We start from the raw sequence: 12,466 nt of genomic DNA, 5'->3' as shown, positions 1-12,466 counted from the left end.
GACTGGTTCATTAATATCTAGCAATCTATGCATGATTTATAGCTGGTCACTAATGTTACAGTAGCCTAAATGGTTACATGAGCATTAATTATTAATAATTACCCATTGGAGTGAGTATGAGTAATATTGCTGGCTACAATTATTATCAATATACACTATATGATAAAACAGTTCATTCTAATTATCAATCAGTACCCACATTCAGACCTGTTCTTTAAAAAAACTGACGTTTCCCTCTAACTCTCCCTCGTGCCCATTCTGAACCTCAACTCTGACCACAGTAAAGCCACATGACTATATAGCACGTGGGATATGCAACCACGTTGGGAATGCATTATTTCTGTGATTACATGTTGTGCTTTATTCCAGTCTATACACTGTCTTATGGATGTGGAGTCGTTGTGTTTGCAGCTCTCTCTAGTAGGTTGGCTTATAAAATTGATTTCAGTTTTGCACATTGTTCTGATAGTCTGACAGCATTTGTAGCTTCATCACAAGTCAAATTCAGCGTCTTTAAATGTCTTTGAAGGTGGAGCTGATGGTATTTGTGTGGTCTAAGAATGTTATTTATCTCTTCTGGACAGGAAGTTGAGACAGAGACAACACCCAAGGTGGTAAAGCAAGTTCACAAGAGGGTGAATTTACTGGTGGTGACATTCACTGCGGTGACTTCAAGGTCAAAGAACAGAATTGTGTTTGATGACATGAACTTTATACTCAGAGAAATTTTTATTAGCTCTCATGATGCAGATATTTGCTCTATGATTTGTGGTATACTAATGTATGTTGTCATTGCTTTGTGTGTGAATTAAAGGTATTAAAATTAAAAAATTATAAAGTATATCTTCCTCTGTGTGTGTGTGTACAGTTTGAATTACACATATAAAACCCAAATTCCAAAAAAAATTAATGTAAATAAAAACAGAATACAATTATTTGCAAACAAACTATGTTTAACAAAGTGTTCCCATGTACCCCATCATGATACTATCACCTGTTACTACTGAACCTGTTTACCTGTGGAATGATCCAAACAGGTGTTTTTGGAGCATTCCACATCTTTCCCAGTCTTTAGTTGCTTCTGAACCAACTTGTTTGAAACATGTTGCTGCATCAAATTCAGAATAAGCAGATATTTACAAAAATCAATGAAGTTAATGAGGTCAAACATTAAATATATTATCTCTGTGCTGTTTTCAGTTGAGCATATGTCAAAAAGGATCAGCAAATGATCACATTGTGTTTTACTCAGTGTCCCAACTTTTCTGGAATCAGAGTTATACTTCTCAGGAAAAAGAACAAACTATTAATAACACTCAAAGTCAAATGCAGAGGGCTTTATTACATGAAAGTAAGGTACATAGAAAATTTCAAGTAACAAAGAAAGTGTTTGTTCTTGGGTTCACAAGTCAAATGTAACTCTACCTCCATAGTCACAGTCAGCCATATTCTCCAGTCTCCAGCACTTGAAGGGCCTTCAACCCTCCACCTTACGTAAAAAAGATAATGCCACTGACCACATAATGATTATCGTAACACTGCTGGTATGGTCCAGTTGTACAGCTAGCACAAATGAACATTGAGGCGTGTAGGTTGATGGTAACTTTAAAATTAATAACAAATCATAAAAAAACAGTGCTGAAGAGAAATGATACAGCTTTTGAAACCACAACAGTTTAAATGGTCTGAAGATGTGATTTTTGGTTTTGAGTGACTGCTCTTTATGACCTGCCTACATTTGTTTGATTTTTTTTTTTTTCTCCACTACCTTCTACAAAAAACAACTCGGTTCGCTTTGTCTTTCTGACACTGTTGCCATGATCAACACTTTAAAACTATGCCCCACCCATTTTTATTGAGAGCTACATCAGAACAATATAAAAACATTTCCAGTTGAATGGAGTTAATCAAAGAGCTTTTAAAAAACACGAGAGCATCCCATCGTACTCATGTTGAACATGTATTCATCTATTGTTTTGTATTGTGAGTCTCCACCAAAGACAAACGCCTGTTATTTTGATGGCACAACTATGTGTTAGGAATGAGGATATGAGTGTCTGAATTTGTGTATCTGTCCTTGAGTGTGATGTGATGGATGCATGAAAGAAAGGTAAACGTGGAACTCTACTTCAAAGTGTACAGCACGAAATCACATTACTTCAGAACACACGTAGGGGCATTCACAGTGAAGGAATTTAAAAGAGCTGGGTGTCATGTGAATCAAAAACATACTTGACTGTTTATCTTCACCTGCAGGGGTGTGATCAGGTAGGTGGGTGGGGCAGGGAGAAAGTTACTTGGCATTGGTGGAGCTGCTGAGCATCTTGCGGACCGCCTGGGTGATGGCGTCGCGGTCGATGCCATAGATCTTGAGCAGCTCGTGAGGTTTGCCACTGCGAGGAACGTGGGACACAGCCAGGCGATGCAGACTGAAGCCAGACTCATTGACCATAGCTGAGGACACTGCCTCCCCAAGGCCACCTGTGGAACAACAATTCATCTACGTGAAAGAGATGTGGACACCAGTCCTCCTTGAATGATGAGGGACACCAGTGGTGTAAGAAGTATTAAGATGCTTTTCTTTAAGTAAAAGTAACACATTTCTCACTGTGAAAATACTCCACTAAATGTAAAGATCTTGCATTCAGACCTTACAAAAGTAAAATATACTCAAAGTATCAAAAGTAAAAGTTATGCAGAAAAATGTTCCCATCATTGTTTTATTATTATATGTAACGTTTTTGGATTAATACCACCACTGCATTAATGTCTATGTGGCATTTTACCTCTGTAGATGTTTAAGGTCATGCTAATTATTTAAAGGACCAGTGTGTGGGATTTAGTGGCATCTAGTGGTGATGTTGCAGATTGCAACCATCTGAATACCCCTTGCACCAACCCCCCCTCTCCAAGCATATAGGAGAAGCTACAGTGGCTGCAAAAAACATGAAAAAGCCATTTCTTGGTTTGTGTGTTCTGAACTACTGTAGAAACATGGCAGACTCTGTGGAAGAGGATCCGCTCGCTCTGTAGATATAAAGAGCTCATTCTAAGGTATAAAAATCATACAACGATTCTTATTTTCAGGTGATTACACACTACTGAAAACATAATTGTGCATATTATGTCCCATGTGTATGTATGTACCTCTTTTTGTACTATTGAGTAGTTTAATCTACAGCACTATATCGTATTCCACGAGAACTCAGCTCAGAAAAACAGCCCTGTTTTCATCTTTTTGACAATGCACTTTCCAGCTAATCCAAGACGGGTTTGAATAGTTAATTGAATTTAAGAAGTAGGAGAAATTTCTCAACTCAAAAGGAACACTTCATCCTTCAAAAACCTTTTCAAATCCCCCAAATGTGGAGATACATTCTTTTCACAAAACAGGAAAGGCATGACAAATATAATCTGAGGGTAAACGAAATAAATGTCACACAAATGTAGTGGAATAAAAAGTAGAGATTGACGGTGAAAATGAAGCTGTGTATAAGCATAATGTCATCACATGCAGCAGGCCTGTTTATAGAGAGGACAAGAAAACATCTATGTCCTCTTGACCGCCCTACCACTCTGCCTCTTGGTCCAGCTGTAAAATGAGTGAGACATCCAACATTAGACTGATTACAGTTGCCAAATACCCTTTGTCTAGTCAAGCCAATGCCATCACCCATCCCCTTTCTCTTAACAGGCACTGGGCATGGCTGTCTGCACTATCTAGGTCACAGAGAGCCCCATGGGCACATGCTCGGTTAAAGAAATCTGACAGCACTCTGCCTCTCTGGCTCTCACACTTACAAAATGCACCACAATACCAATACCTTGCCTGCAATGAGGGCACGCAGCAGTGAGCCTCCCCTCGGCCAATAAGCAAATGCCACCACATCGCGTCTGTGTTGCTGAACCAATGGAAACATGCCACCACAACACACCCGAGGATACGAACCAATGACAGAGCCCCAGCTGCGTTATGCTGACAAGCTTGTTGCTGCTAGGCTGGTTGTGGTCATAGATTATGTAGAAGCTGAACAGGATTAGCAGTTTATATAGAAACCTACCTTCATAGTAGTGGTCCTCCACGGTGAGGATTCGTCCCCTGGTGGCACGCGTGTGGTCCATGATGGTTTTGACATCCAGTGGTTTGATTGTGAACGGGTCAATGACCCTGACAGAGATCCTCTCTGGAAATTCAGTTCATTCATTTGAGGAATACGACATATAACATAAAATCATTAGCAACATTGCTGCAACTGAGACATACAGTCCATACAATGGTTCTAAGGTCAGGATGTCCTTGTAAATTATGGTTTTAATCAGTGATTAGTTATTAATATCACCGCGATGCATGTATGAATTATCACAGTGATGCAATCACAAATGTATCTGCTATTGGCGAATTTTCCACCTCAAGCAAACATTGTCTGTCTATGCATATACAGTGAAAATGACCAGGATGCATCCCAGGGATGGTCTAAAAAGATAAGTAAGATTTATCTCTAAAGACAGATGTTATTTTTCTACACACAGTAACGCTCAGAGTTAACATTAAAGAATCTAGCCTTTACACTCAGTTTTATCTGAGCAAACTGAAGATGTGGTTTACTTAAACAAATATAACATCCTGTCCTTTTTACGATGAAAAGCAGTGCTTAATGTACTGTACCTTTCTTTAAATGCTCAGCTGCAGCCAGGGCCTCATGCAAAGTCACTCCAGCTGCCACCACAGTCACCTGGTCCTCTTTGCTCTGGTACACCACCTGCCAGCGGGAAAGGTCTTATTTTCGGGATACAGTGTTTGACAGTGATTGGCGTGTTCATCCTGTTGTGATAGTTTTCTGTTTCTTATTTCCCTCACACTGTCATAACAGCTATGCAAAGACTGTCTCACCTTAGCCTGTCCAATATGGAAGTCCTCATTGCTGTTATAGATGATGGCACTGTCTTGGCGGCTGGTGCGGATGTAGCAAACACCCTTTATGAAGGGAAACACGACAATCAAAAGACAGCAAATAGGCTGTTTTTGCAACTAAATGTGTGTGTAGCACAGATACTATGGAGAGGAACAGAACATTGCATTTAGGTTTTATGTACCTTCGCAGTTGCAGCCAGTTCTACAGCCTTCTCTGTAGACACACCGTCACTGGGATAGAAAATGGTCGCTGTGGGAAGAGCCCTGAACATAGCCACGTCCTCTAGACCCATCAGAGAGGGGCCTTCCTCTCCTGTAATATGCACATTTATAGTTGATTTCGGGTCTTTCAACATTCAGAAAATCCTCGAAACTTATTGAGAGGTCAGGTGAGCTGATGCATGCAGATCCGCAGACATAGAGCCAGACTTTGCATGCAGTGTACCTGCACTAACAGAGGGACACGTGGTTCCCTGCTGACAGCTTCCAGGGCAGACAGGAAGGGAGAAAAGGGGAGGATTGAGTACTAGCTGTAAGGCCAGAGGGGGTAAATGGCAGGGAAAACACAGGGTTAGAGGGAAAGAGAGAAAGGATTGCAAAAACTGCACAGTCACACACACACATACATACATACAGGTCATTCTTTTATGCATTGCTCACCATTAGGGAAACTGTGAATATGGTCTGAGAAAATGGGTGTTGTGAAATGTCTGGTTTCAGTGTGAGGGGAATTTTGTGAAGGCCTGGGTGGGTGAGGTGTGTGAGAATGGCTGTGGTGAGCATGGCTAAGTAGCAGCAGTTTACTAACCAGTGGACAGGCCACAGTGGGAGCCACACAGGTTGATGTTGCTTTCTGAGATGGCTGCCATGCGGAGCTGGTCGTAGGCGCGGGTGAAAAAGGAAGCAAGAGTGCTGGCAAACACAACATTCCTCTCACGGGCAGCACATCCCATGGCAACACTGACCTGTGGAAGGAATGTATATATATTCTTACCACAAGAGAGAGCACAAGAAATATAACCTATAGACACAGGTCATATGTGCTTGATCCCAGAAAGATCACCCAGAGGGCCAAATATCTGTGGCACAAACCACATTTTCAAAGCCTCTTTGAACTGAAGTCCATATTAAGTAGAAAGTCAGCGAGGAGATATTTCTCCAAAGCTCTTGAGCTTTTTTTCCCATATGGGTGGAATCAGTGGCATACCTCCTCTTACAAATAATTTCCTCCGTCCTGTCTCCCAAACTCTCTGCGATCCCTCAGCTTCTTTTCCTTGCTTTGTCAAAAGCAACAGCTAAGCAACCATGAAAGTGCAAATGTAATGTCAGATAAATTCTTATAGATAGAATCAAAGAAAGCAAACTACTTCTTTAAAGGCTACACTGTAACCAGCAGCTGTTCCATCCAAGGAGATGCCTTTAATAATAAAAGTGTACAATTAAATTACATGCATCAGCGCTTATAGCAAATCAAGGGTTTGATTTTATTGTGTCGATCTCCTTATTTTAAATTCAGGGGGTTTTCATCTAATCTGTCTACGCCACAGAAATGCTGCCATTCAACTCTTGACTTCTCTCATGTATTCCGCCAGATGGTCCCACCCTCTGCGCTGATTAATATTTCACTTCTGAATACACTTGTCATGACTGCTTATCATCATACAGTACACATGCCTGACCTACATTGGAGCTGGCTGCTGGCTGCTGGAGCCGTAGCAGCGCCAGGAATTAATGTCTGAGTGCCTCGCTCCAATTATTACTTATTGATCGAGGATCAGGTGAAATAGTGACAGAAGCAGAAGAAGGACACTGGTGTCAGCAGCAGCGACATTGACTATAAGGAGGCAAATGTGTTATGTCTTTGCCCATCCTTACATTATGGATAGACAAGTCATTTATTATTAAATGACACGGGCTCCGACCCACAGCTGTGAGGTGCAAGGTTGAACTCATTTCCAATCAAAGCTGAGAAAGAGCAATTTTCTCAGCTAAATCACCACTTTAAAGAGGGAGGTATTGTATGTGTTTTTTAATAAGTTTGGAAAAATGCTTTGGGAAACAGGCTCAATTCTGTAGACTCATGAGCGTTCATACCATGTTCTGCTGAGCGATGTAGCACTCCACAAAGCGGTTAGGATGCTCATTCTTGAAGATCTCTGAGTAGGTGAGGTTGTTGGTGTCTCCATCAAGGGCCACAACACGTTCATTGTAGCGGCCTAACTTGGCCAACGCCATCCCATATGCCTTCCGTGTGGCAATCTATAAATAAAGAGACACCGTTTTTTTTAGTTGACATTGTGTGAGCATACTCGAGAATAGAAATTGGTGATGTGAATGAAATCTGTTCTTGTATACAGGTGACAAACCTTTTCTCCAGCCTTGTAGCTGGGTGCGCTCGGCATCCTGATGTTCCTCAGGCTGACCGGTGGGGAGTCCTCTACGGGAGCTGGAGGGTACAGGTGCTTGCTGCTGTTCATGATGCGGCTCTGCAGGTCCTTCATAACCATCTCAGCCATGTCTTTGGGCAGAGGTTTGGCATGCCAGCCCAGCTTATCCTCTGCAGCTGTACACACATAACATGATGTCATATTGGTGGATTTCATTGCTGTTTGGTGGATGGGTTATGCACTTAGGCTGGACAGCCGATGCTGTATGTCTCTGAATATAATTTCCATTAGAGTGAGATTGATGTATAAGCAGATGAGGTGGACAGTGACAGAGTATACCTGGAATGCCTTTGCCCTTGATGGTTTTAGCAATGATGGCGGTGGGTTGATGGCGTGGCTGGCTTAGAGCTTTGCATAGCTCCTCCACACTGTGTCCATCCACAATGATGGCATGCCAGCTATACACACACACACACACACACACATCAAAGCCATATGTTTCATATAGGTCGCATGGACAAACACCAGCGTATATTCATTAAAAGTAATAGCTATGGATAAATCTCAGATAATGCATGTTGCTCAAATGCTACATGTGTTACCACCATCATCTACATTATCTTCCAGACACATACAGTACATGGACACCATGAATTTTCAGATTTATGCAGTATTACCCAAATGCTTCACAGCGTTTCTGATATTTCTCCACATGGTGCTGCAGGGGTGCAGGGTCACTTTGGCCCAGACGGTTGATGTCCATGATGGCCACCAGGTTGTCAAGCTGGTAATAGGAGGCGAAGGACATGGCCTCCCAGACAGCGCCCTCTGACATCTCACCATCCCCCAGCAGGCAGTACACACGATAACTGAGGTGAAGAACGGGGTGAGATGAGGGTGGGGTGTTTCAAGAAGCAGGCAAATCTCACGTAAATGTTCTCTGACACATTTCTGGGCAAACTGATTCTCTTTCCATTAAGTGATAGTTGGGTCGGTAACCAGCTGTGACATGATAAAAGCTTCCTGAGGCCCTTAAAGGCGAGACTGCTGAGTTTCACACCTGCCTCTGAAGCAAGTCTCCCATAAGAATCTCACAGGGTCATTGAAATGAGACAAATTTGATCTTATTTTATATAATATATATCATATATATGTGTGTGTGTGTGTGTGTGTGTGTGTACATATATATATATAATTGTTAATATAGTTAGAGTGCATCAGATGGGTCAAATATTACCAAATTTGTCAAAATTTCCTACATATACAATAGGTGTTTTATTTATTTATTTATTTATTTATTTATTTATTTATTTATGGCCACCTTTACAGTAATAATGGAATCAATTAATGATGATAAATTAGAGCAATAGATAAACAAATACATGGCTGAAAACACAAGGCCTGAATTTGATTCTGAGATTAAATCTGCTTGGATGGTAAAAATAACTGAGATGTGACTGCTGGGCCTGTGATTATTAGAGCAGAAGAATTGTGAGAGCTGAGCATGTAGCTGCAGCACACACCCAGAGAATCTGGACAATCCTAATCACTCAACACTAGAAAGAAGTATGATGCAGACCTAAAATTTAAATTAAGAAAACCCCAAAATGTTCATCATAGTTGACACAGCATAATGTTGTGATACCGGTATTGTATGTAAAATGAATCAGACTCACTGTCAGGATTTTGTGTGCAAGAAATCTAACATTTATATAAACAAGAGAAAGAAAATGCATATAAAGCTAATGAAACAGTTTTTTTTTTTTTTTTTTTTTTTAAAGTTGTGTGTGTGTCCGTATGTATGAAAGATTACCTAGACTTGTCAAAGTATTTCCCCGTGTAAGCCATTCCACAGGCCACACCAAGACCCTGCCCCAAGGAGCCAGTGGCTATATCCACAAACTGCTGCTTCTGGAAGCCACACACAACACACACACACACACACACACACACACACACACACACACAGAGTAAAGTGTTATTAAAAACAATTGTGCTCCATGAGATGATGCACAATGCGTGGAACAGTAAAGCTTACAGGGGTTGGGTGACCCTCCAGGGGGGAGTCAACGTGGCACAAACTGAGCAGCTCGCTCTCCTTCAGGAAGCCTGCTTCTACCCACATGGAGTACAGGGCAGGAGCAGCATGACCCTGAGGGAGAAAAACAACCAAAAATCAACGTTGTCTTTGTCATCCAAACACTGACGTAATTCAAGGAAAAGGTGAAGTTCTGGATTATATTTAGACACAATCAAAAATATGAAAAGATGACCTCCTGTCAAGACCAGCAGGACCGACTGACTCTCACCTTGGACAGGATGAAGCGGTCGTTGTTGAAGTTCCGCGGGTCATCGTAGCGGTACTTCATGGTGTGGAAGAAAAGCACCGACATGATTTCTGCCACACTGCAGCATGATGTGGGGTGTCTGCATGACAGAGGAGACGGTGCTGTTAGCCATATGTCAGACAAATCAGACACAGGTGCACGCAGGAATGCATACACACACACACACACACACACACACACACACGCACACGCACGCACACACACACACACACACACACACACACACACACACACAGACTGCTTCAATTTGAACACATTTATTACTAAGAGCATACAGTTAAAAAAAAAAAAACAGGTCACTATGAATGCTACTCTGCATATTAGCACAGGTGGAAAGTGATGCTGCCCTGACCCTGAAAATGAGCCATCATTGTTACAGCAGATGCAGTTCAGGTTGTCATGTTGTGAAATCATCCTGTGAATCATCCAAACATCTTAAATTACAGAATTTGTAAATATTGCACATATTAATACAATAAAAAGCTCAACGTCTGGGTCATTTTATAGATTTTTACACGTCACAGTGCAACATAAAAGTGCCACAGAACCTCAGGAATCTCCCAATAATTACATGTTGGACCAGTAACTATATTGGAAATGCATTCAGATACACTGTGTGAAGACCATTTGTAGTGCTAACACCATCAGTCACAGAGCTCCATGCACAGCGTGCTATATAAAGCAAACAAAGGCCCCAACAGATTAAGTACAGAGCTGGTTGAAAATGCAATCATACCGTTAAAATGACCATGTGTGTTGCTTTTCTGAACAATAATTACATCGAGCCATCATATTAAACCTCCCACCAGCTTTACACATAATAACCAGGAGCTCCATACAGTGGTATGAAACCTGAAGAATAGTATTCTGGTGCCCTGATATTAATGGCTGGATGTCTGCCTTTCACTCAATACTGTACAAAAATGACACATGCCAAAGTTATCTGGTGTTTTGATACAGCCATCAGTCATTCATACTAATACGACTTAGAATATTTTAGGTTAAGTAACATTTTGTTGAACATTCTTCAGTTTCTCTTTGTTCCCTTCAAGGTCTGTTGCCCCCCACATATCTGGTCAAACAGTGAGAATTCTGGAAAATATCACAGTTCTACTGATATCTAAAGAGACATTTTTTAAAGAATTTTTCTGGTGTGGTAAAACACATTGAATGTTTAACATAGTGACAAGAGGACATGATATACAAGATTTCAGATAATCATGAATGCTGCTCTTGCAGCATCCATGCAGTACTCAGTTCTATCCCCAACATACAATCCACCCAGCACTGCACATGGTAGCGGTCTATTGTGCCCAATACTACATTTACCTTTTCCAAAATCAGAGACCAAATACAATATTTATCCTGCAACAAAGTAAATATCCGATTTTCAAATAACCTGAATGCACCAAAGACTATATTATTTTAACGCAATTCTCCAAAACGTGAAAATCTGATCATCTGAAAAGATTAAATGATTCACTTTTAATGTAAGCTGTGAATAAATCTCACAGTTAAGAATGTTTAATACACTCAAAAGCACAAATGGACAAAATTAAATTTCTGTGGCATGATGTATCTTTTAAATGCCGTAAATGCTCTATAAAGCAGAATTAAACATTTTGTTTAATAGAAATATTTAGATTTCATTCATTTATTTATACTGAATTCAATACACCACTTATCATATGACATCTGTGGATGTTCGTTATTCTGTCCATAGACCAGAGGGAGAGAACAAAGGCAGGACATGATGTTCCTTTGGCCCTTCACTAGCATCTGTGTCTGAGTGTGTGCATTTGTACATGCATGTATGTAGCTCAGTGACCGTTAGTGCTCATCCATGCATGCTGCAAGAACATATTGAGCCTGCATAATGCTTTACACACTTTTTGTATTTTTGCATTGTGCATTGCATTCACAGACTTAAAGCTCACATCTGAGAGTCAGTGGAGGCGACTCACCCACTGCCTGCTGCAGTTGTTGCCTTGATGGAGTTGATTCGGAGGCGGTTGGCGATGTTCCTCAGTGCCTGCACTGTCTGCTGGTCAGGTTTGTGGTAATCCTCCATGAAGGCAAAATGTCAAGTTCCTTTGCACCAGAAAAGTGGACCAACTAAGATCCTCTGTTGAGTTTGTGTGTTTTGAATGTGTGTGTGTGTGTGAGAGTAAGGGTTGCCAAAGAGCAGCACCTGTATGTGTGTGTGTGAGTGACGGAGGCAGAGAGAAAGAGAGAGAGAATGGGGGAGAAGTTGGATTTATCCTATCAGGCGTTCAGACACATAGATGCACAAGGACACACTGCAGACACACACACACACACACACACACATACACACAGAGGAGGAGAGGCGGGGGATCCAGTGACGTAAGTTGGGTGTTACTGCTAAAATCCAATGGCATGCATTTCATTGGCTACTGTGTGACTGGGATGGTGGAGGTGTGTCGCAGTTAAAGATGTGGCTTAGTGTGTGTATGTGTGTGTGTGTGTGTGTGTGTGTGTGTGTGTGTGTGTGTGGTGTAAGGAGGGGCTGGATAATTGGAGGGAGGAGGGGGTCATTTGAAGCATCTCACCCTGATTCACTTTGGCTTCACTGTCTAAACTGTTTAATTTAATTCAGAACTTGATGGTTGATTATTCTTTGTTATTTACTCAAGATAAACAGCTCATTCTTATTGTCAAAGCTCGTGTTTGAACAGGCCCTAATTTAGCAGGAGATAAAGATGATGGATGCGAGTGACAAAAGGAGAATTATAGTAATAGTATTCATAGTAAGTAAAAGAAAGAGAAAAACAGGGAAAGCGAACAAAAGAGAGAGA

The 12,466-nt window shown here is 41.2% G+C and overlaps 1 protein-coding gene across 1 annotated transcript; it reads right to left on the bottom strand.

Annotated features, from left to right (window-relative positions):
* Nucleotides 1-1,322: 1,322 nt before the first annotated feature.
* LOC143338210 (transketolase-like) lies at nucleotides 1,323-11,896 on the bottom strand. Its single transcript, XM_076758449.1, has 14 exons — nucleotides 11,612-11,896; nucleotides 9,609-9,726; nucleotides 9,338-9,451; nucleotides 9,113-9,210; nucleotides 7,977-8,168; nucleotides 7,639-7,757; nucleotides 7,279-7,475; nucleotides 7,007-7,171; nucleotides 5,721-5,877; nucleotides 5,095-5,225; nucleotides 4,892-4,975; nucleotides 4,667-4,760; nucleotides 4,062-4,184; nucleotides 1,323-2,481 (listed from the first exon to the last, which is right to left on the bottom strand). Exons 1-14 carry the CDS (start codon nucleotides 11,716-11,718, stop codon nucleotides 2,294-2,296), a joined length of 1,887 nt encoding a protein of 628 aa, XP_076614564.1. The 5' UTR covers nucleotides 11,719-11,896; the 3' UTR covers nucleotides 1,323-2,293.
* Between the last annotated feature and the right edge of the window lie 570 nt (nucleotides 11,897-12,466).

Source organism: Chaetodon auriga, chromosome 2 (assembly GCF_051107435.1).
Source record: "Chaetodon auriga isolate fChaAug3 chromosome 2, fChaAug3.hap1, whole genome shotgun sequence".
Lineage (NCBI taxonomy): Eukaryota > Metazoa > Chordata > Actinopteri > Chaetodontiformes > Chaetodontidae > Chaetodon > Chaetodon auriga.
The sequence above is the reverse complement of the archived record's forward strand: the minus strand, read 5'-3'. Positions and strand labels throughout refer to the sequence as shown.